The sequence below is a fragment of the Helobdella robusta genome (genome assembly GCF_000326865.2).
Source record: "Helobdella robusta unplaced genomic scaffold HELROscaffold_40, whole genome shotgun sequence".
Taxonomy (NCBI): domain Eukaryota; kingdom Metazoa; phylum Annelida; class Clitellata; order Rhynchobdellida; family Glossiphoniidae; genus Helobdella; species Helobdella robusta.
The window spans coordinates 563,178-567,075 of record NW_008704903.1 but is presented as its reverse complement, the minus strand read 5'-3'; the positions used below and the strand labels follow the sequence as shown (position 1 = coordinate 567,075).

General features: G+C 32.7%; 1 protein-coding gene across 1 annotated transcript; it reads left to right on the top strand.

Annotated features, from left to right (window-relative positions):
* Positions 1-3,004: 3,004 nt before the first annotated feature.
* On the top strand, positions 3,005-3,438 carry HELRODRAFT_137482 (hypothetical protein; the record flags this gene model as incomplete). The annotated part of the gene is made up of 2 exons (XM_009025151.1): positions 3,005-3,101; positions 3,338-3,438. Coding segments are annotated over 2 exons (198 nt in total), but the record flags the coding sequence as incomplete, so codon positions are not given.
* Positions 3,439-3,898: the final 460 nt, after the last annotated feature.

Below are 3,898 nucleotides of genomic sequence, written 5' to 3'. Positions count from 1 at the left end.
GTTGATACGTAATTATAATAATAATAATAACAGTAACAACAACAACAACAACAACAACAACAACAACAACAACAACAATAATAATAATAATAATAACCGTAACATCAATAACATCATCAACAACAACAACATTAATAATAATAATAGCTTCAACATAGTAACAAAAATAACAATGAAATGATAACAAAGACGACAAAGTATGATGAATAATTTTTTTTTATTAACATATGATACATTTGATAATTCAAATTTCAATGTTAAAAGTGAATTTCAGTTAGCATTTTTATGCTGAAATTTGTATAAAACATGACTTTAATAATAAAAAAATGGAAAATTAAAAAGTTAGAAGCAATGTAACACGTTAAGATGATTGGTATCCTGTATCTAAAACCTGGAAGGAGTCTTCATTGTGTTTGCATTCAGCATGTCCGTAAAACAGTGGAGTGAATGTGTAGACTATATAACTTATCTAAGTATATAACATACGCGAATGTTGTTTTTTCATTTATATATAGATTGATGCTATACACAGAGTGCAAAGTATCGAGATATGGTTTTTTAAGATGTATATATACATGCGTGTGTGAAATCATTTACACACTTAATATTATAATTTGGAGCGTGAAATCCGTATTTTTAGACATATTTTGCAAAATTTTGATTTCACCATGAATTACTTTGTAGCGTTTGTAAAAATTATTTTGTCGATTTTGTTGGTGGGAGAGGGTTCGGTGAGCTGTGTGGATCTATCGAAATCTGAAAACGAGACAGGAGTGTACGTCGTTGATAATGTCATAGCACAAATTAAACTGTCTAGATTATTTTCTAATGACAAACTCATGATGAAGAATATCGCTTACTTCGAAACGAAATTCGGTGCTACTGGAAATATTTTTGACGGTCCGAGGAGAGGAATATGGCAGGTTGGAGTTTTGTCATCTTTCGAGATGCATATGATTCTTATTAACTGTGACTTTACCATTATTTATTGTTTTAAAAACATCAGATCAATCAAAGTTTGCTCGATAAATCAAAATCTAGCCTGGATAAAAGCATGCTGGATAAAATTAGAGACAAATTTGGCATTGACTGGTCAGTTGTAATCCTGCAAGATATGAACAGACCACTGCACAATGGTTTGGCTGCCCGTATCCTCATCCATTTGAATGGTGGGAGAATTCCTGCCCGAGTTGATTCTCAAATAAAAATGTGGAGGAATGTTTTCCACGATGGCACTAATGCGACTGATGTTCAGTTCTTCCCCAAATGTCAGTTGAGAGTTTATTGAGTTAATTAGAATGAAATGCTAAAATTAATTTAATGAAAATTTTGAGAAAATTTTTTGTTCAACTGAAGGTAAAAATGATTTCGCCAACGTAATCGTTTTGATCGACGGATCCAACAGAAATACAAACAGAACAGTGTTCAACAGCATTGTTCAGTTCACTGGGAAACTGACCGATACTCTTAATTACCTAGAGGGAGATCTGGATAACAGCAGTCAATTTGCTGTTGTCCAGTTCAGTTACGACATCGCTGAGCAGATAAACATCAACAACGCCAACAACAAAAGTGTTAGACGGGGCATGATCGATAAAATAGCTTACGCTGACAAAGGTTGTATTTTTTAAATTCAAGTTTGACCCAATTTATTTTCATAATTTTTATATAATAATTTTAGTTGAAAGAAAAACTGACAAAGCCCTAGATTATTTGTTAAATGAATATGCATTTGGTCCCGACGTTGAATACATGAAACCGCGTGTTGCGATATTGATAACATCTGGAACATCATCGGATCCATATAGAACTCAGACCAGTTTGAAATCTGTGTTGAGAGAAGGGATATCAGTGATAATCATAAGTGTCGATGAGCCTTTCGAAGTTACTGACATCTATGAACCAAACTTGCTCACTCAACTTGTTTGGACTGATTTATCTGATGATGCTTCCTTTGGCAATGAAGAAGTGCATGAACTTATTTGTAGGGGTTAGCTAAAAAATTGGTTATTTGTGCTTGCAATTTTGAATATAAATGAACTAGTTCCTAACAAATGGTAAATGTTTAATTTTTTTAAATTTTATAATATGAAACAGCTCCAACTGTTATCAAACCTGATGGAATATTGAGAAAAATAAAGACTCGACCTCAACAAATAACCAACTTGCTTGTGAATGTTACTGACCAGAAGACAGTGTCCAATGTTAGTCGAACCTACATAGATCAGTTTGATGAGTTCTTTCAAATCTTTTATTTAAGCTTTAGATTTCCAATAAAAAATTTTTATTGAAATTCAATTTAAAAAATTCAGACATGAATCTATATTTTTCAGTTGGAAACTTTATCGGCCGGGCAATTTTTCTCGTCATTGGTTCAAGGGATATTCCCTTCCCCTGCTTACTACGATAAAAATTTTTCTTTCGGAAATACCTATACCTCCTTGCTTTCAGAATTCTCGAGAGTAACCAATGAAACGACGATGCCATGTAGCATTTTGATGTCAGGAGGAAGTGACGGGGTTGGCGATACATTCATAATGAACAAAGCAAGTATGGAATGTTTCAGTTTATGAATTAAATAAATTTGAGGAGTACCTGATTTATGTTTTCAACAATTCATCACCAGTGTTCAACTCGTGCAGCGTGACACCCAGCAAATGTTTGGATCAGGCGTGCCTGAACAAAACTCAAGAGACCACCGAATGCAAGTTAAGTTAGTATGTGCATAGCACAAACCGTTGTTTCTTCATTCAAAAATTTGAAATTTCAATAAAATTTAATTTGGCTTATTTGAAAAAATTTAGTTCAAAACTGGAAGACGTGTATTATAGAAGAAAATGGTAGTAAATGCACGTGCTCCCATGATTACGAAGGAAAATGCACACCAGACGGTATATTTCTATTTCATTTACAAATCTATAATTCAGAAATATCAAAATGTAAAATTTTTTTTACTCCGGATTACCGGTTTGTTTGTCATTTCCCCGCAGATTATTGTGTCCAAAATTTGTGCCTGAATAAGGGGAGGTGCATTAGTCTGAAGGATACTTTTAAATGTGAATGCCTGACGGGTTACTCCGGGAAGACTTGCAAGATTAAAGGTCAACAAATGATAGCAGTTGATTGAATTGTAATTTGTATCATCTATTGTTGAAATTTAGGTCGCTTACACTCGTTTTGAAACTTTCAATCGGATCATCTCTCTTTCTCTCTCTCTCTCTCTCTCTCTCTCTCTCTCTCTCTTTCTCTCTCTAACACAAATCGTAAATTTGTTACAAACATTTAAAAAATTAGTCAAATTCATCGTTAATCATTTCTAAAAATTAATCTTTTAAAGATGCCTGCTTAAGCAGCCCTTGTCTGAATAATGGAACATGCTCTGGTAGCGTAACGTCGTTCACGTGCATTTGCGTGAAAGGGTTTACTGGAGTTACATGCAGTGCTAAAGGTGTGTTAGTGTTCATGATTTAATTCTAAATTTTTGATGCCGTTGGTATTACTGTATAATTAAGTTGAATTAATAAAATGAAGCTAATTAGTATCTATTTTTATGGATATATTTTTATTTTTGGCTATCTAGTTTATAATTGTGCGTAAGGTAACGTTTAAATATTATCATTTTAGATGGAATTTCAGCTGCCAGATCTACAATTTCTTTGTCGGCTCTTACTCTGTTGTGTTTGTGCATGTGTCAAATTTTGAAAAACTCATTCAATTGAAAATGTTTCATGTATATGTTGTGAAGAAAATTTTATCAATGTTTGCTTCTTTTTTTTATTATAGAAATATCTCAGTTCAGTGACATTGATTGTAATAAAATCTATTTGGAATATTTTTCATTTTGAAAGCCATGCTTATAAAATGTCATTGTGATTATACATAGTCAGTTATTTTGTGA